Source organism: Nilaparvata lugens, chromosome 11, assembly GCF_014356525.2.
Source record: "Nilaparvata lugens isolate BPH chromosome 11, ASM1435652v1, whole genome shotgun sequence".
NCBI classification, from domain to species: Eukaryota; Metazoa; Arthropoda; class Insecta; order Hemiptera; family Delphacidae; genus Nilaparvata; species Nilaparvata lugens.
In genome coordinates this window covers 41,321,933-41,342,102 of record NC_052514.1, presented here as the reverse complement: position 1 = coordinate 41,342,102, position 20,170 = coordinate 41,321,933, and the positions used below count along the sequence as shown (strand labels likewise).

Genomic DNA, 20,170 nt, shown 5'->3' with positions numbered 1-20,170 from the left:
GTGAGAGAGAGAGGAAGGGGATGACGATTTTTACTTGAAATGTATTTGGTTTGTAACATGAAATAAATAAACAGGAGGAGAGAGAATGTGCTAAGGAGATGGGGAATGATGTTGAAGTAGAATAATTAAGGACAGAAAGAGACACAGTGAAAATAGGAAAGACAGTACGACGTAGGGGTAGTAGAAGAAAGAGAGAGAGACAAAACAAGACGATCAGGAAGAGGAAGAGAGAGAACGTGTCAAAAGGGGTTGTCGCTTCCCCCGCTCGACTTCCAGTGACCAATCAGGTGAAGGGATGATTTCGCAAACCGGCAACAGTGTCTCTATAATATGCAACATTCCCTCATCATCGGTCAGTCGTGATTCAGAATTCACATCTCATCCCTCTGCTCTGATTTCGACGACATCTCTGGCTGACTACCGAGGATATCCGATCACTTCCGAAGATATCCGATCACTTCCGAATATATCCGAAGTCGACTCCATGGAGGGATTCAGTGGAAACTCGTCCAAGTAAGTTTTCAATTTAATCAACATTTTTTTCTGAATTTCACTGTTTTTTAGGGAAAATGTTTCTTGAATCATAGTAACCAATCTATCTGGATTGATGAAATGATTTTTTAAAAATCCACAATTTTAGTGTAGGGATTGTTCCCCTTGTAGAGAAATTTTAATTTTTTCAATTTACTCAAAAATCTAAAAATTTTCTGAATCCACTGTTATTAGGAATTTTTCAATAATGAATTTTTGATTTTTTCAATTTACTCTAAACATTTCTGAATCCACTGGTGGTAGAGAAACTGTTTTTGTCGCATCGTAACCAATCTATCTGGATTGATGAAATTATTTTTAAAAATCCATAATTTAAGTGTAGGGATTGTACCCCTTGTTGAGAAATTTTAATTTTTTCAACTTACTCCAAACATTTTCTGAAACCACTGGTGGTAGAGATACTGTTTTTGTCGCATCTTAACCAATCTATCTGGATTGATGAAATGATTTTTTAAAAATCCATAATTTAAGTGTAGGGATTGTTCCCCTTGTTGAGAAATTTGAATTTTTTCAACTTACTCCAAAAATTTTCTGGAACCACTGGTGGTAGAGATACTGTTTTTGTCGCATCGTAACTAATCTATCTGAAATGATTTAGTTTATCCAAAAATTCACAATAGTCTAATGATTCCCCATTACTTTCTAAACTAATTTGCAAGAATTTTATTTTTTCAAAATATTTTCATATCTTTTCAAGTCGTTTTGATAATTTTGTAAACATTTCAAATTTATGTTACTGGTGTTCTGAATATTCACAATTGGGGCAACTAATTCTTCCCCATTACTTATTGAACTTGATTAATATGCAATAATTTGATTTTTTCAAAATATTTTAACAAGTGGTTTTGAAAATTTTGTTAAAATCTCTGATGAAGTGTTCTGAGAATTTACGACTGGGTAGAACAGATTCTTTCCCCTCACTTTGGAAACTGATTAAATTGCAATAATTTGATTTTTCAAAATATTTTACTATTTTCTCAAGTGGTTTTAGAATTTTTTAAATACATCTAATAAAGTCATGTTTCCTAAAAATTCACTATTGGCTGAACGGATTCTTTCCCATAACTTTTTAAACTAATAATTAATTCGCAAAGATCTGATTTTTTAAAAATGTTTTCATATAACTGGTTGTTTAATTATTTTGCAAAGACTTTGCAGAGACTCAAAGTTTTTTATCAAAAAATGTTTCATATTATTTTTCTCAAGTGGTTTTAGGATTTAAAAAAAATCTCTTATAAAGTGATGGTTTCTAAAATTAACAATTTGGTCGACATTTTCTTCCCTTTCTTTCTTCAAACCAATTAATTTGCAAGAATTTTTATATGTTCATATTTTCCCAAGTGGTTTAAGATTTTTTCAAATATAAAATCAAATTAGTAGTCTAAAAATATCAAATGAAATAGGTAGTGTTATTCTAGAAGTTAACAATTGGGGCAACAAATTTTTCCCCTTCACTTTTTAAACTAATTTGCAAAAATTTGATGTTTTATATTCTTACATTTCCTCACTTTAATTATTTTTGAAATCTCAAATGAAGTATATTTTTCGAGATGTAATTAATATCAGGTCAACAGATTCTCCTTCTTGTAAGATACTGTAATTAGTTTTCAAAAAAATCTTAAATATTTTCAGCTCTCTTTGTTTCTATGGAGAATTCTTTGTCGTAAACTATCTCAAATTAATTTTGTCTTCTAATGCACATTTGGGTCAACTAATTATCCCTCCTTGTAAAGTGATTTCTAAAGCAAATCAACTAATGTCAAAATATGTTTTATTTCGAAGAAAATATTCATTAGTTTTTTTTTGTATTTTAGCTGGTTACAATGCTTTGTAATAATGTAACATTTTGTGCGAAATGGATAAATTTTTGAATTGAATAAAAAAATTAATTCAATCGAATTTATTTTCAGAACTGATTTGTTGAATACTCTCTACTTTCCATGTGAATTCATTTGTAATAATTATCATTTCCAATACTTCAATCAGTTGAAATGTTTTTTACATAAATTAACTATTAGTTCTACTGATTTTCCTCCTTGTAGAGTAGGAAAACTTTCAGAATTTCTAATTTGCCGTTTTCTCTCTGGTTTTAAGATATTCTATATATCTATGATTAGTCTTGAATACTGTATATTTCAATATTTTTATAAGATTGCATATGAATAGGTCCAACAGATTTTCCCTCTTGAAAAGGGTAATTAGCAGAACTTTTAAATAAATTATTTTGTTCTATTAGCTTTTAATTAGACATATTTGTAGATTTCATTGTATTTCATTTGTTAATGTATTCAATTTAATTATTTTCTGCTTGAGTTGTTTTCTCATAAATTCACAAATAGGTCAATAGATTTTTCATTGAAAAATGAACAATTCTCTAAATTCTTGAACTATCCACGTTTCTTGGATTTTTTCATTTCTCCACAATAGTCCTAGTAGCCTACCTAGTTTATCTGGAATGATTTTCACAATGTGAAATAATAGGAATAAACAGTTTCTTCTTTCAAAATACGGTACTACTAGTTTTTACTACCGTACTGTGCTGTGTTATAAATGTTGCGTAATATTCCCAATCAAAATATTTCAGGAAATTATTTCATAGCGCACTTCCCGAAATCTTTTTTAAGGAGATTTTTCTCAATACTTCCCCGTATTACCTCTTCAATATCAAAATATTTCCTATTTATCGACTTTTATCAAGCTTAGTCTACTCTGATTATTCAGATTATAATATTAATTCAACAGAAAAAGTTCCTTTTTTCCTTCATTTATAAAATTCAACAAAATTTTGTTCACTGAAACTATTTGTCGATAACAAATGGAATTATCGTTCAAATATGATATCAAACTCTTTCTAAATGAATAGCAAATGTGATTGATCCTAAAATTTCAGAGGATTCTATTATTGAAAACTGAAATTTTTATCTCCAAATTTTGAATGAATTCTACAAACCATGTGATATCTTCTTATGCTATTTTTTCTCTATGGTTTTAGTTTCTAAAACCTAGTAAATTGTATTGTTTCTCTACAGGAGCAGTATGTCTTACTCTAAAATGATGATGGTCATATGGTCATTTTGGAGCTGGGACCTGCAAATGCAGGCGGAAGCCCTGGTGAAACTTATTTCCGGACTTTGTCCGGTGATGGCTAGACTTCTGTGCGCTATAGTAGTGCAGACCCTACAGGAAACAATCAACCCCAAAATTGAGAAACAAGAAAGAGATGCCAACAACCCAGGTACATCATGTCATTTATTTCTACAGATGGAAATTAATTTGAATTTTAATTTGATTAAATGCTAATTAATGAATCATTTTTATTGAAAGAAAATCCCAATTAAATGCTGTAAATCACCCCCGAAGACTTCTGCTATTTATATTATACATAGCCTACTATTAATATTATTTAACAACAGAAATAAATGAATAATTATTATCAAACGAAAATCTCAATTAATTGCTGTAAATCACCCTGAAGACTTCTGCTACTACAAATATTGACAACAGGGTAAATTCATCGAATTTTCATCTAGCTGTTTACCCTGTTGTCAATATTTGCAATAGCAGAAGTCTTCGGTGTGATTTACTGCATTCAATTGGGATTTTCATTTGATAATAATAATTCATTTATTTCTGTTGTTAAATAATATCCGTATTCACAATTCATTGTTCTGTTCTGAATTGTACCTTCAATTTGCTAGTTAGTTTCAAGACATTTTCAGATAGGTAATTGATTTTATTGGATAATAATTATACTATTGTAATATTCATGTATAGCCTAATTCATTGTTCTGTTCTGAATTAAAACTATAATTTGCCAGTTATAGTTTCAAAAAACTTTCAGATAGATAATTGACTTTATTATATTAAATAATAATTATATTTTAATATTCGTGTATTGTTCATTGTTCTGTTCTGAAATACAACTTTAGTTTGCCAGAAACTTTCAGATCATTGACTTTATTATATTGATTAATAATTATATTCCAATAGTAGTGTATAACTCATAGTTCTGTTCTGAATTTCAACTTTAATTTGCCAGTTTCAAGAAACTTTCAGATAATTGACTTTATTATATTGAATAATAATTATATTTTAATATTCTTGTATAGCCTAATTCATTGTTCTGTTGTGAATTGAAACTTCAATTTGCCAGTTAGTTTCAAGAAACTTTCAGATAATTATATTGAATAATAATTACATTTCTGTTCTGAATTTTCACTTCAATGACAGTTAATTTCAAGAAACTTTCAGAAATTAATTTCATTATAATTTATGCAGTTTTTATATTCAGGTTCTAAATTTCCACTCAAGTTTTTTGTGAGCTAATTTCGAGAATTACTCATAAAATTAATTTATATTCATTTATTTGAACATTACTAGTTTCAACACTCATTTTTAAATAGATAATTAATTATAAAGAGGGAAGGTTACTAGTAATTTCTATAATAATTAAAGAGAAGTAGACATATTGAAGTACTTCATATTAACTATAGGCCTATTTACTATAAAGGGAGGAATTGTCTCATACATGTACAAGATACAAAATATATATTTAATATAATTATGATTTACACACTGTTTTCAGAAATGTTGTGGAACTTCTCCATGATGAGGTGAAAAATTAATTATACAAATATTGTCAAATCCACAAAAATAAGTTTATTTAAAAACCATACTCTAGTTTCAACTCATACAAGAGTTTCAAACTCTTCAGTTTCCACTGAAGATGATGCCATGGATGGCGTTGGATCTCGAGTATGGTTTTTAATTTTTTTTTTCACTTTTTGTGTAGTTGAGAAGTTGATATTGTGGTAATTATTCATATTGAATGAAAAAGACTAAGAAATTGTCAAAAAACCACTGATTTATTGATAATTAGAAAGACCGGTTTCGGTTATTACACCATTGTCAATCTCTGATTATCTCTGTTTATCAGAGATTGACAATGGTGTAATAACCGAAACCGGTCTTTCTAATTATCAATAAATCAGTGGTTTTTGACAATTTCTTAGTAATTCAATAGTATTTCTTTTAGTATTTCTTTTCTAATAGTATTTCTTTTAATAGTATTTATTTCTTAGTATTTCTTTTTCATTCAATTTTAATTATTTGATTGTATGGTATGAGATGTAGTGGTATATCTCCATAATTGAAAGAATAAGATGTTGATGTTGTCAATACCACTTTATTCGAAAATTAATTCATTTTACAGAACAAGGCTTCATGGTAACACCTACCACATCTTCAGCTGAAACCTGGTTCTGTAAGATAAATTAATTTCGAATAAATTAGAGTGGTATTGACAACATCAACATCTTATTCTTCCAATTATGGTTTTTAAATAAACTTCGTTTTGTGGATTTGACAATATTTGTATAATTACTTTTTCACCTCATCATACGGTTTTGACGCATCATCACGTCTGAACTATATTGAACTGATTAACATGAAATTTTATATAAATATTCTCAATTTTCTCAAAATTCTCAGATAAGAATGGATATAGGCCTATTTTTATTTATTTTTTTTTTGTGTAGTTGAGAAGTTGATATTGTGGTAATTATTCATATTGAATGAAAAAGACTAAGAAATTGTCAAAAAACCACTGATTTATTGATAATAAGAAAGACCGGTTTCGGTTATTACACCATTGTCAATCTCTGATAAACTCTTAATAAATACTAATACATATATGATAAATACACATATGATACTAATACACATATGATAAATACCTATTGTATAGGTATAAGTTTATCAGAGATTGACAATGGTGTAATAACCGAAACCGGTCTTTCTTATTATCAATAAATCAGTGGTTTTTTGACAATTTCTTAGTCTTTTTCATTCACTATTTTTATTTATATACTCACTGTTTACTGTTACTGGTGTGTGCGAATCCACCTTTATTATTAATAAATGGATTGATAAAATTTTTAATTTTAATTTTTAAAATTTGTTAATACCTAAATGAAGTTTCTATATGAGGATACTGGATCATATTAGGTTACAAGGTATAAATAGATGGAAGATTTTATTAGAAATGTATAATTAATTAATTACAGTATAGCTTTCATTGGATATTTAAAATAGTTATTATACAGTATAATACCACAGAGTAGAGATCACTACAGTATGTATGTAGCCTACATACAGTATGGTATGTTTATTCCGTGATAATACGGAACAGTGTAATTTATACTTTCATATGGAAGGTACTACAGTGAAACCTTTTATGTTCAACTTTTGCAGACTTCATAAGACAGCTTTTTAACAGCCACGACATCGACTTTGAAAAGTTGTTTGAATATCTGGCTTTGCTCAAACCTTCAAATGTTGAAACACAACTTGTTTACATCTCCGCCCTACCTGCACTCTTCAGAAACTGCATCCAGCAGTCCACTAAAATCGACCAGGCTAAAAAACTGCTTCAGGTGGTGTTAATCCACCCCTCTTTCAGGCACTTGAGAAGGTGAGTTTTCCAATTCAAATTCATTCTATCATTCCACCAATCATTCACAAATTCATTCATAAAATATAGAATTATAGTACACTTCATTCTATCATACTCGTAAAAAAAGTAAATTCGTATGGCTTTTGTTGGTGGGGTGTCCCTTTCGGGAAGGTCCCACCGCCTGAATATATAGTTTAAGCCCTCAATGGGCCTTACGACTGTCATACTTCAACCGGGACCGACATTTTAACGTGCCCATCCGATAACACGGGAATATATTATCATACTCGTAATTTCATTCTATAATTCAAACTCAAAATCATTCTATACAGAGTGTCCCACGAAAGATGTAACAGATTACAAGAATTCTAAATTTTTAACAGATTCTACATTAAATTTGCAACAAAAAATGTCCAGTGAAGGTTTCTCATATTGACCTTAGTTTTTGTAATACATCAAGTTTTTGATGTTTTTGAAAAACGTTCAATACCTAACTATAAAATTATCAATCAATAACATTTAATTTTAAAAGTATATTGTTGGAAAGAGGAAGAAATTCATATAATTTGATTTTTTCAAAGCAGCAATCCATTTAATAATTTATTTTCTCTCAATTTCATTTATTTATTTTTAAAGATACTCAGACATTCTATAGATTCACTCTTAAGCTCAACTCACACTCACGCGACTCAAGTCGAGAAGAGACTCGACTCTAGTCGAGAGCATGTGTTTTCAAATGGTGACAGTCGCGGAGACTAGAATCGAGTGTCACCATTTGGAAACACATGCTCTCAACTGGAGTCGAGTCTCTTCTCGACCAGAGTCGCGTAGTGTGAGTTGGGCGTAAGTGGCTTAGAACATTCAGGTTTAGCAAAAATTGAGTAATTTATTATTGATTTATCATAGTTTTATAATTTTGTGAAATGTACCCGTTTATTTGACTTTTGATTTTCAACTCTTCTACTTCATTCACGCCTCTCTTCACTTCTAATTCTTCAATATTCTAGTTCTCGATTTGGCTTTTAACTATTTCCAAAACATGATTGCTCAATGAATCCTTCAACTCTTAAATGCCTTGTAAACCTCAACATTCTTCTTTGAAAAATGATGATGATAAGGTCCTATTTTTGAAAGCTTTATAAGGCGGTGAGACAAAACATCACTGATCAATTATCAGCAATTCATATTTATAACATACGAATACATATTTTTATATTGTTTTTTTTTGTAATATAATATGTCTGAAAATATTTTTATAGATTGATATATTTTAGTTTAATAGGTATTGTCTATCAATTTCTCGACTTCTAAAATCATTATTAGTATTTCTTCATTTTTCTCTTTTTATCACAGTTCAATTTTGAATATGAAAATCATAAAGAGAAATCATTGTCAGAGGGAATTCATTACTTTCACTGATTTTTTTAACTTTATTTTGGCTAGCTGCCTTAACTTTGAACAAGGCGACTGTGGTTAACAACATTGCTCGCAATTCTAAGCCAACTATTTTAAACTTTTGTACGAATTAATTACAACTGAAAACAATTTTTGTTTATTTTAAATTTAAAACTTCATAAATTTCTACTTCCGAATGTCAAAATAATTCTCTTTTTATAACACTCAGCTCTACTACAATTTTCATTTCATAAACTTTTACTTACTTTGATTTTTTTATAAAATTGTTTCATTTCAATTTGTCAAAACTTTGACATGTTTTCCCTCTAGAGGGAAATACTTTTACTAACTTTTTGTTTATATTGTTTTATGATTTCAATTTATAATTTTTAATTTTTTCCCCTTTAGGGAGTTTGAGCATTTCAAATTTCAACTACTGTACAGTGAAAACGACACAAGAGAGACAGGTGAGATAATTTCTTATTGTTTTACTTTTTTTCAATCACTTTATTTTCTTGTAATTACTTCTACTCACAAAACTTTCTCAATTCCAGTTGATGAATGATTTCTTCTTAATTTCAAATTTAATTTATGATTCTGAAAAGCTAGGTAGGTACTCTACTTATTTTTGAATCAAGAAGCTTTCTATTTACGCTAGCTGGACTGAAAATAAATTTGCGTTTTTTTATTTGAATCATATTTCTTCATTAAAATTTGAAAATTCTTCATTAATTGGCTATCGAAATTCAATAAAAATATTACTTATTCAATCATTCAGAATAACAAAACTTTCAGAAGAGTACCACAGGCTTACGCCCAAAACTGTTCTAGTTTATATTATAATTATAATTTATGCAACAGTCCAAATGTTTGAACGGTTTACTTGACGATTTCTTGAAATAGTGTCGTAGTGTATAAGAATGGAATAATATCTTCAATCATTGAGAAATTAATGAGATCTTATGGCATTTATAGATACATATTTCTGTTATATTCGTCATGAAGTAACTTACCTTCAAGTTATGTTTTATGTTTATTTATCTCCAGTACTATTTTGTTTTTGTGCCACTATGAATCTCATTAGACTCAGTAGGAATTTTCAAAGTTTAAAAATAATGTATCGAGTTATGGAATTATTGTTTTAAATATTATAGACTTGTCAACACTTTAATTATTAATTGGGTTTCACAAAAAAATAACTTAGGTATGAGTTATATTTCTGTTGATATTGATGTTGCTTTCCATGACGAAACACTATATAATAACTTTGTTTTAGTTAACGACACTGTGTCGTTACTTGTAATTAATATTTGAAAAAAAACACACACTTTTGTTGGAGTATTGAGGAATGCATTTGGTCAGTCTGATGAAGCTCCTCTTCAGAAGTGAAATGCATTTCTCAATACTCCAAGAAAAGTAAGTGTTTTTTTCAAATATTTACAAGTAACACAGTGTCTGAACTACAACAAAGTTATATTTCTGTGTTATTTCAGTCTCAAATCAATAAATTCCAGTCTCAACAGGTATACCTAACTAAGTTATATTTTTGTGAATTGTTGGTCTTAAATCACTCGTATATAGAGAGGTCCACATTATAATGGCAGTATTTGATTAACATTGCTGTTGCTATCCTTGTCTATCATTCGACAAAGCAGATAGCGCGATCATTTTCTAGCTTTGCAAGGTTACCAGATCGGTTTTCAACAATGTAGAAATAGTTATTTGTGCAACTAGTGCGCAAAGTGACAGTTTGCTGCACCGAAAGAAACGTTTACGCCCGAGCCGTAGGCGAGGGCGGAATGGTTTCTTGAGTGCAGCAGAGGAACTTTGCGCACGTATTTCACATTAAGATTTTCCTACAGTTACCATTGAATATGAAAAGTGGGTAATTATGGGTAAAATTGCCTGAAATCCATCAAATGTATATCTGTGTAATTTTATTATTAATAAATAAAATAGAATAATGTATGTGTGTTTGAATGGCGGCTGTGTGCTGTCAACTGCTGTCATCCACCACAGTCCACCACCTCAAGACTCTTATAACGTGCTAGACCCACAGTCACAGTTACCAACTTAATTTTGATTTTGCTGCACTGGTGCTCCATATAACCTACTAACTATTTTGCGTTGCCATGTTGCAAATCTGGAGTGCAGGAAAAATTGTTCCCGCACTAGAGCGGAAAAGTGATTCTTTGCGTTCTGTAATCAGTGCAGCAATGGCCACTTTTCAACGTAACTGTAGGAAATATATAATTTTTAAATAAAAAAAATGTTTCATCTCAATTATTAAAATCAATTAATCATTGGAAAATGAGGTCTCTTGACGAATAGAATATGATTGAATATTTTAAACAAGAATGAATTTCATAATTTCATCAGATGTACAGGTAGCAGCTATCTTCTATAGAAGGCAGTGGCAAGGCAGAGAATCTGCAACGCTGCTCTCTTATCTTTAATCTTTCTCCACTGCCATTATAACGAGGACCTTTGTAGCAGATATCTAAACTATATTTTTGTGAATTTTTAGTTACGAAGGTGTCTCTAAGTTTTAATTCAACTAGGTAATGTTTGTGCACAATTTTTGCAAAATTTTAATGTTCATTTTCAATTTTTTGCAGCTTCGGCACCGGTTCCACCCCCACCCGTGTCGTCTCTTCAACAAAACGAAGGCAACCGAAACAAATTGCTCAATAAGCAATTATCACAAATTGAGGCAATTCTGAAGGTAAGAAAAATTTCCCCCACTACATTCGAATATATTTCCAAACAATTACTTTATGGCTATTTTTCAATATTTTCTTTCCATTTCCCTTTTAAATTGCCATAGGTCCTCGCATCTTTGATCATCATCCGTCTCATCACCCACGCACAAGCCTAGAGCTCATGTGGGCATCACCCTCAGAGAAAAGGAAAATATTTTCGAATATGTGTATTAGACTATACTTCATAACTTTTTTTCTATTCCCTGTTTAATTACTGTAGGTCCACTCCATCTCTCATCATCGTCCGTCTCATTCCCCACGCACAAGTCTGTAGCTTATGTGGGCATCATCCTCAGAAAAAAAACAGAAAAACTGATAACCTATAAAGTTTGTAGCTCTGTATAGGTTCCTTTTCCTAAGATCCCAAGCAGTCACTATTTGCCTATTTTGGAATTCACTAAATATAGCAGCATTTCCAATTTACTACAAAACTTTTCCATTATCATTTATGGTACCTAATATGTTTTTTATTTTTGGATAAAGCATAGTAATTGGTGACATATCATTTTCAATTTTCATTTTGTCCATCATGCTCTCTTGAATTTTCTAATTTACAATATTTCTTCCAAATCCTACACATCATTCTAAGCTTTATACAGCTTATCAAATATTGACAAGAAGTTTCATATTTGCTTGTAGGTCTATATTACTTGTATCATATTTGCAATTTATTTGCTTGAAAAGGTTTTTTTGTGGTACCAAGGTTAATAGAACATTCAGGGTTAATAGAACATTTCAAATTGTAAAACCAAATACCACTTGCTTTCAAAATTCATCATTTTTAAGTATCCTTCAACTATTTAACGATAAAATGTTTGAAAACTATGTCATAAATAGAGATTCTTCACCGGAATTTGAAAAGAAATGTATCCTAAAATTGAGATATAATGTTATTTGATTTTCGTTACAAGCTTGGTCTGTTCTTCATTAGTTATGTATTTTAATGTAACCGTTTTGGGTGTATCCCGTGGCTTAATATTTATATACATTGTATTGTAATTATATTTTTGGTGAATATAAATGTATAAATATAAATATTCAACAAAACACAATAGACATTCAACTATTTCTGTTTGTTAAAATTTACACGGTCTTCAGAAATGTTGTTGAACTTCCCCATGATTAGATGAGAAAGTGATTACACAAATATATTATTTTCCACTGAAGATGATGCCAAGTTAAAACTCGAGTCTGAGATTCAACAAGTTTTCATGATTGATTACTGTGTTTGAAATAGAATTATAGGCCTAGTACCCTTTAAAATCAATAATTTATTTTTTTTTAATTTTAAAGGGTACTAGGCCTATAATTCTATTTTATAAATACTGTGTTTAACTTTACATAATAGTTGCAAACTGTAGTAATATCGTATTTTTGACAGGATGAGAAGGCCGAAAAACGTAACTTGCTTGGGGCGGAGAAGCAGAGAAGCAATGGCGCTTATGCCAAGAGACCACGGAACTCGAACCCATGGAATAATGAAACTGTCAGGGAGGAACAGACCCCTACGAGCAATAACAGTAAACCCGGAATGAAAGGTAACTGAATTTTGCAATAATTTTTTGTATCTTATCTCAATCAGGTACTCTGCACTTCAACTTCATTTTCTTCGTTAACTTCTCTTAATTCACTAAAGAAAACATAATTTTAACTTAAAAAAAAAAAATTAAAATTTTCTCTTAATTAGGTACTCTCCACTTCACTATTAAGGCTGTGCAAACGCTGAAAATAAACTTTCTACTGGTGATATTTTTCAAAGTTTTTCAATTTGTAAAGCTATCAAAATGAAAAAGTTTTCTCAGGAAAACATTTTTTTCCTATCATTACTTTTTGAGATATGAGCGCCTAAAGTTTAAATTTTTCGGACAGAACATTTCAAATTCGGTAAGAGATAACTCCATGAAATTTGGAGGATAAATTCTTCATGATATTGTTGATAGAATAAAACAAAAATTTTCTGAAAATATCAATTTTTTAGAAAGTTATTCAATTTAGCATAAATAACTCAACTAAAAGTTATTTTTGGTAAATTGAAAAAGTTTCTCAAAAATTGATATTTTCAAAAATTTTTGTTTCATTAAATCACAAATACAATGAAAAATATTTATCCTCTAAATTTCATGGATTTATCTCTCACTGAATTTGAAATGTTCTGTCCCAAAAATTTAAACTTTAGGCGCTCATATCTCAAAAAGTAATGATCGGAAAAAAATGTTTTCCTGTGTAAACTTTATCATTTTGATAGCTTGATGATATACAAATCAAAAAACTTCAGCCTTTGCACAGCCTCAACTCACTAAACCCTCTGTTAACGTATCTTAGCTCGCTCAACTCTCCGTTATCTTCTCTTAACTCATCACTTCACTCTCCATGTTAACTTCTTGTGGAATGATTCATACAAGACCTCAATTAAAATACTAATTTCTTATATGCTATGAGGTCCATGTTATAATAGAATAGAATGACTTTCTTATTTATGTTGACGTGGCGAAGTTTGGACAATAATGTCCACTATACCACTTAACCACGAAATGACAGTAATGGCATAATGGCAGTATTTGATTTAGATTGGTGTTGCTTTCCTTGTCTTTCATTCGACGAATCTGCTTTGTCTCTGTTCTGCTCTTCTCTGTTACTATGGGATTAGCTGGTACAAAGTTTTCAGGGTCATTATATATAAAGGGGGTTTTTATATTAATACAAAAATAGTATTATAATATTATAAACCAACAGATATCTTTAATAGTGTAGTACAGGTGAAAACTAATTTTGTAGCGCTAGCCTTTTCTAGCTGCGCAATAACGTTGTCTGATGTTTATAAAAATGCAGAAATATGATTTATTAACTGAATATTAAATTCCAATCATAAAAATTTATTAATTTATCATTGGAAAATATATGTTCTTGACGAATAAACTATAATTAATTATTTTCAACAAGAATGAACGGTTGATATTACATCAGCAACCGGTATCAGCTATCCTAATCATAGTTTTCAAACTTGTTCAAAAATAAAAAAATGTGTTCATTTTTGGCTGCTTCCTGATTCTTAATAATGAGAATTAATCATTGAATCATTGATAATTAATTCTTGATAGATAAGATAGTATTGTTTTTTTTAAACAATAAATAATATTTAATATTACATCAGATTACTGGTATCAGGTATCCTCAAAGGAAGGCAGTGGCAAGGCAGAAAATCTGCAAAGCTGTTCTGAATCTTTCTCCACTGGCATGACACAGTCTATAACGTGGACCTCACTATACGTTACCTTTGTACAGTTGATTTACCGCAGCTATTCAGTAGAGTATAGAGCTGGATTGTCACCTATCAGTATCAGTGATACAGTAAAAATATTATTCTTTTGAGTTATAATGGGACTATTCATACTCGCTCGGCCGGACTGAGTGGGAATAGTCCTATTGGAAATAAGGGGAATAATATCTTTACTGTACTTTACACGTTCACTGATACTGATGTGCGGACTACTTGAAAGTATTTTTTGAATTATCTACCTAATGGTCCTTGAAGAGTGTAGGAAATCGTTAGAAAATAAAAATATAAGTCTAAAAAACCGACATGTGTATAAACAAATAAAATACATAAAACATTTTTGGGTCACTATAGTTTGTGTAAAATAAGTTGAGACTTGGCCCTCCATCCGAAGAAATTACATGGTTGCCAATTCGTGTGAAATTGCAACTTTCTCAAATTTGCAATTTAACATCAAAATTGGATGTAGAATATCATCCCCGATAACCTAGTAGTGCTAGAAAAGATCCAGGTTTGAAAGATGAAATGGAAATTGAACTTTTATGATAAAACTGGAAACATCGTGAAAATTTGTTTTTCTTTTGAATATCACTTCTCTCAGAATCATGGGGCGTCGTAATGCGTAATAATGTTACATCAAATTAACCTGGGAGAATGTCTCCTTTCTATTGGTGTCTGGATAATTTTTATCCGACCTATTGTTATTTTTAAATTAATGATTATGTTCGTCAATGTCCTTCAACCCTGAAACTTTTCTAGCACTACTAGGATATCGGGGATGATATTCTACATCCAATTCTGACGTTGAATTGGAAATTTGAGAAAGTTGCAACTTTACACGATTTGGCAACCCTGTAATTTCTTGGGATGGAGGGCCAAGTCTCAACTTATTTTACACAAACTATAGTGGGACAACTTGTTGGGTCACTAGTGGGACAACTAGTAGGACAACTTGTTGGGCCACTAGTAGGACAACTAGTCGGACAGCTGGTCGGATTGTTTTATCACTCACGCTCCAATTTGTTGGAGTACTAGTCTGATAGGATAATCCTTCTAGGATTGTTTCATCACTCTCGCTTTACTACTCGGACTGTTTATCTGATAATAGTGAATGCCCAAGTTTTTCGACAATAAATGAATCCAATCTGATATTTCAGATCTGTACAATTGGCTGAAGTTCCTGCGTCTGCACAAATACTTCATCCAATTCGAGAGGTTGACCTACGAGGAGCTTCTATCTCTCGATGAGACTAACTTCGACATGCTGGTGCCGGGGGTTACACAGGGTGCCAAAAGGAAGTTCCTCATTACAATCGAAGGACTGAGACAGCGCTATCGAACACTTGTCAGCATTGATCAGGTACTTCTCGTTCAATTCAATTCATTTTATCTGTTGATTATGCTCTGTACAATATTACTTTTCACTTGGGATGTTTAAAAACTCCGTCCAAAAACGCTGAATATGTCTCACCCTCATACATAATTTCAGAATATTGACATATATTATCACAATTTCCATTAGTTATTTTTCAGAATATTCACTTTTTGTGTAGTTGAGAAGTTGATATTGTGGTAATTATTCTTATTGAAAGAAAAAGTCTAAGAAATTGTCAAAAAACCACAGATTTATTGATACTTAGAAAGACCGGTTTCGGTTATTACACCATTGTCAATCTCTGATAAACAGTTTATAACCGAAACCGGTCTTTCTAAGTATCAATAAATCTGTGGTTTTTTGAAACCACATAAATGTGGTTTCATAGGTAAACAGTTTATCAGAGATTGACAATGGTGTAATAACCGAAACCGGTCTTTCTAAGTATCAATAAATCTGGTTTTTTGACAATCTCTTAGTCTTTTTCATTCAATCAGAATATTCAATCGTATAATTATATCCTATACTATTGAAAGAGCAATTTTTGTTTATATGTTTAAATGTTTAGATGTTTTTATGCTAGTATTTCACCGGATCTCGAGAACGGCTCTAACGATTCTCAAGAAATTCAGAACTTAGTAGGTTTATAATATAAAAATTCAATGCACTAGGTCTCATCCCTGGGAAAACTTGCTAAAGGACATTAGAAGGATAATTATTATTCATCCTTGGATAAGCAGCTGATAATTATTTCGTCGTCTGTTGATGATGGAAGTGAGTGAGCGAGTTCATGTGTGTGGGACTGTGTCAAAATTTATGACTCAGCTGTTGAACTTTTGTAATCATTCAATCAGGTCCTTAGTGCCGGTTGCAGAAAAGACGGGCTATTTTTAATCCTGATTAATTCCAGTAGAACCATCTTTTTGAAATGGTCTACTCTGATTTGGTTCACGTGAAATTGATCAAGATTAAAATTTTACCGGCTTTTGTGCAACCGGGCCTATGTGAGGGGAATTTTTGCATTCCCCTAGGGATTAATCTTAATTTACTGTGATTGGATAGAACTTTTCTGTATGAACTATGGATGTTATTATGATTTCTTCTTTTGTAATAAATGTTTTATGCTTTTCTACTCCAGAGCGAAGCTCGGTCCCCAATATTTCCAATGAATTGCCGTATTCGTAGTTCCAAAATACTGACTATTATAACATAATCAATCATTACTCATTATTTCAGAATATTGATGGTAAAATTCTAATTATTTTTCTGTGATTTCAGACTATTGAGACCATGTCTGGTGATTGTCTATCCTCAGTGATGGATCAGATGCGACTAATGATTTTTTCGCCCATGAAGCCTCCAACCGAAGCACAAAGGAGGTCACCCGACGACATACCATACAAGTACTTTCACGTTGTCCGCAACAGTAAGCAAATTCTATTAATTTTTTTCTATTTGGATTTCAAAATTTGAATTTCTTCTTCTTCATCACCTCCTCCTCCTCCATTACCTTCTTCTCATCCTTCTCCTCCTTCATCACCTACTTCTTTTCCTCTCTCTTCATCACCACCTCCTAAAATTTCAAGAATTTTGTTCTATTTGGATTACGAAATTTGAATTTCTTCTTCTTCTTCTTCTTCTTCTTCTTCTTCTTCTTCTTCTTCTTCTTCTTCTTCTTCTTCTTCTTCTTCTTGCTCATACCTCTCCTCCTCTTCCCCTATCTCATCCTCTCTCACTCTTCATCTTCCTCATCATCTTCTTCTATTCCTCTACCTCTTCTCCCACCTCTCCCCTCACTGTCATTCACTCCTCTTCTTCGATTTTATTGTTTTTGTATTTTGATTTCCATTGTTAGTCCAGTCAATATAGACTTGAAAAAGGGGGTGTGCTTGCAATTTATATTGTAGTTCTGATTTTTCAATATACTATTTGGATACATGAGAGAGGTCCAGAACCAATTTCTTCATGCAAAATTTCCTTGTGCTAGATACAGAATGACCCAAAAACCTCGTAATTTCGGTTCATTTTTAAGTTTTTAGCTATTTCTGCCAAATCCAGTAATCGGACAGAATAATTTGCTCTTACCTTTTTTTTAGATTATAAAATTCTAAATCAAATGGAATTATTCGGAACTCTCTCCAATGAGTACTGAGATGATTTTTAGAAAAAGTTAATTCTCATTTTTTGGTTTTTGATCAACAATATCTTCCGATTGTTACCATTCAAAATCCTTTGGGCGTAATTTTGGTTTTTGATCAACAATATCTTCCGATTGTTACCATTCAAAATCCTTTGGGCGTAATTTTGGTTTTTGATCAACAATATCTTCCGATTGTTACCATTCAAAATCCTCTGGGCGTAATTTTGGTTTTTGATCAACAATATCTTCCGATTGTTATCATTCAAAATCCTTTGGGCGTAATTTTGGTTTTTGATCAACAATATCTTCCGATTGTTACCATTCAAAATCCTCTGGGCGTAATTTTGGTTTTTGATCAACAATATTCTTTCGATTGTTACCATTCAAAATCCTCTGGGCGTAATTTTGTGCTCTGCAATCTGAGATCAGGTAGGTAGAGCGCTCTAACTCTTATAGATTACCAGGTACATCTGACAACAATGCACCTTTTATTGTGAAAAACACCTAGATTTCAGCTTCAAGCATCATCACCAACTACATTGCCCTCACATTGATATTTCGCACAATGATGTAAGTTCATGAGATTATGTTCTATATGAGAATCACCCGCGAATCACAAATGATTCATAATGATATAGTGAGTTCCACGTTATAATGACAGTATTTGATAAACTTTGGTTTTGCTATCCTTGTCTATCATTCAACAAACCCGGTGGTACTATCCTTTTCTAGGTCCACAACGATGCCAGTTATGTTTTTGACAGTGTTGAAATATAATTAATTAATAAAGAGAATCGGCATCGCTATTCTTCTATCTTTATTCACTGCCATTATAAGGTGGACCTCACTATAGTAATGAATTATTGTGATGCAAATTTGTTATAAAATATAAATTTCAGTTTTAATGAATTGTAATGCTAATTATGAAATAATAATTTCAGTTTTGCTACGCTTACTCGAAAACCGTTTGGGAGACGAGGAATGCATCAAAAGACTGAGAACCCTTATCTATCTGACTTTGAGAAACGAGGCGTTTGCACCCTACACACCTGCATTGAACGCTATGAAGAGCCGTCTCTATGCAAACGAACCGTAAGTTTATAACCGTTTATGTTCCACATTTCACTGTTAACTCAAGGCGATAGTCCTTGCACAAAAGCCGGTTAAATTTTAATCTATATATATAAAAGCGAAATGGCACTCACTCACTGACTGACTCACTCACTCACTCACTCGCATAACTAAAAATCTACCGGACCAAAAACGTTCAAATTTGGTAGGTATGTTCAGTTGACCCTTTAGAGGCGCACTAAGAAATCTTTTGGCAATATTTTAACTCTAAGGGTTGTTTTTAAGGGTTTAAAGTTCGTCTTTTAGCATGTATATTCTTCTTCTCCCAATCTCTTAATTATAATTGAAATTTCCATATCATATGTTACTATAGAACTATAATCTAGATAGAGTACCTCTTCGAAACAGTTGTTAACTGGCAACTAAATTAATAATTTTGTCAGGTTGGCATTAAGTTGAGTTGACTTTGTTAGGTTGGCACCAAGTTGAAGATTTAAATACATTTATCGAGGAAAAATTGATTGGGCACTGCTACTTCAATCCTGGGAATATTATATTACTAGCCGTCAGGCTCGCTTCGCTCGCCATATCCGTTTAGCCAGACGTTTAGTCTGGACCCTCGACTGAATTGTCCTAACATGATAAAAATGCAGGCGAGCGAAGCGAGCCTGCTAATCTCATTCTTGGACAATCCAGTCGGGGGTCCAGGGGGCGGAGCCTCCTGGCTAGACGGATATGGCGAGCGAAGCGAGCCTGACGGCTAGTCGTGAATAAATACAATGAGAATGCTTATTTACAAAAAAGCCTTCTCTGATTGGTTCTTGTGAGATTAATCACGATTCAAATTTTTTTTTTCAAATTTATTTATTCAAGTAAGTTACAATACATTCTGGTTCATACACGAATCTACAATAAATTACAGTACAACAGCCAATTATGCAACAAATTTCACATATTATGAAAACTTATTAATTACAATGAAGATTGAATGCAACATTAGAATATTTATAATATAGTATTGTAATATAACTACATAAATCAGCGGTGTTTCAACAATGAATAAATGATAATTTCAATGAATAAATATACACCCCACTATATATCATATGTGTTGGGGTATAAGTAATTAGTTGCTTATTGCGTGTAA

At 31.5% G+C, this 20,170-nt stretch overlaps 1 protein-coding gene across 1 annotated transcript in view; it reads left to right on the top strand.

Annotated features, from left to right (window-relative positions):
- The first annotated feature begins 212 nt into the window (after positions 1-212).
- LOC111049322 overlaps positions 213-20,170 on the top strand; it is a 38,512-nt gene continuing 18,554 nt past the window's right edge. Inside the window, exons 1-9 of the mRNA XM_039438448.1 lie at positions 213-513; positions 3,582-3,787; positions 6,805-7,024; positions 8,810-8,868; positions 11,020-11,126; positions 12,545-12,701; positions 15,595-15,797; positions 17,091-17,238; positions 18,894-19,044. Coding sequence (XP_039294382.1) covers positions 296-513; positions 3,582-3,787; positions 6,805-7,024; positions 8,810-8,868; positions 11,020-11,126; positions 12,545-12,701; positions 15,595-15,797; positions 17,091-17,238; positions 18,894-19,044 — 1,469 coding nt within the window. The 5' untranslated portion in view covers positions 213-295. The remainder of the gene's footprint in view (positions 514-3,581; positions 3,788-6,804; positions 7,025-8,809; positions 8,869-11,019; positions 11,127-12,544; positions 12,702-15,594; positions 15,798-17,090; positions 17,239-18,893; positions 19,045-20,170) is intronic.